Source organism: Chiloscyllium plagiosum, chromosome 42 (genome assembly GCF_004010195.1).
Source record: "Chiloscyllium plagiosum isolate BGI_BamShark_2017 chromosome 42, ASM401019v2, whole genome shotgun sequence".
Lineage (NCBI taxonomy): Eukaryota > Metazoa > Chordata > Chondrichthyes > Orectolobiformes > Hemiscylliidae > Chiloscyllium > Chiloscyllium plagiosum.
The window spans coordinates 14,722,511-14,723,551 of NC_057751.1; the positions used below are offsets into that span (position 1 = coordinate 14,722,511).

General features: G+C 58.3%; 1 protein-coding gene across 2 annotated transcripts in view; it reads right to left on the reverse strand.

The window, feature by feature from the left end:
- The window catches only part of gins4 (GINS complex subunit 4 (Sld5 homolog)), a 10,540-nt gene extending 10,125 nt beyond the window's left edge, over positions 1 to 415 (reverse strand). Inside the window, exon 1 of one of the 2 annotated variants that reach the window (XM_043681557.1) lies at positions 176 to 415. In XM_043681557.1, coding sequence (XP_043537492.1) covers positions 176 to 283 — 108 coding nt within the window. In that variant the 5' untranslated portion in view covers positions 284 to 415. The remainder of the gene's footprint in view (positions 1 to 175) is intronic. The other variant, XM_043681555.1, reaches the window with a different exon arrangement.
- Between the last annotated feature and the right edge of the window lie 626 nt (positions 416 to 1,041).

Here is a 1,041-nt window from a genome sequence, read left to right on the forward strand (position 1 = left end):
ACATCTACCCCCCCATCCAACCCCCCCTCCCCCAACCAGGGCAAGTGGGGTGTATTCCCTCACACACCCTCCTGACTTGGGCCTTGTTTCTGGGCTCTGGGGGGGGGGGGGGAAGGCTCATGCTCAGTGTGGGATCTTGCTGTGCACCCCCCCTCCCCAGGGGTTGACCCCTCACCTCCTCCAGTTTCCCAATGAGCTCAGCCGGGGTCAGGATCATCTCCTCCTCCTCCTCGGGGTCCCCTCCACCCACCATCACCGCTTCCCCTGCCTCCTCTTCGGCCATGCTCACTACCCGAGCCCCGAGGCTCCAACTGGAAACTCCCGCCTCGGCCGCGACGTCTGACGTCACCGCGCACAGGCCACGCCCACCTCCCCGAACGTCGACGCGAGAGGCGTCATCGCGCACCCCTCTCGTCCGACGGCACGCGCGGGTCGTCGGACGTCATCGCGCACCCGCCCCGCCCCTTTCCTCCGTCCAGCCGCGCCCCCCTCGTCAGAGGGCACGCGCGGTTCTTCGGACGTCATCGCGCAGACTGGCATCGCCGCGTCTCCGAGCCCCCTGTGACCAGTGCAATCGTGGCCATCTTTCTTCCAGGCGGAACGAGCAGCTCCTCCCAGCCTGAGCGCTCCGTTTCCCCTCAAGTGCTGTCAAACCTCACCACTTCCGTGTTGTGTTTTGTTTTGGCTCCTCCGATTTATTACGGCCCGGAGCGTGACCGAATTGTGATAGAAAATAGATAGAAAATTGAACTGGACATCGCTTTTTTTTTTCCTTAACTAAAACATGAATGGGAAGGTCCTGGGGAGTGTTGCTGAACTGAGAGACCTTGCAATGCAGCTTTATATTTACTTGGAAGTGGAGTGGAACGCAGGTTGTGAAAAAGGTGTTTCGGATGTTTTCCTTCTTTGGTCGAATTAAAAATCACGCAAAACAAAGTTACAGTCCTACAGGTTTACTGGGAAGCATTACTCCTTCAGCCGGGAGCGGTGGAGCTGAACCATAACACACAGAACTTACAGCAAAGGATGACAGTCTCATAG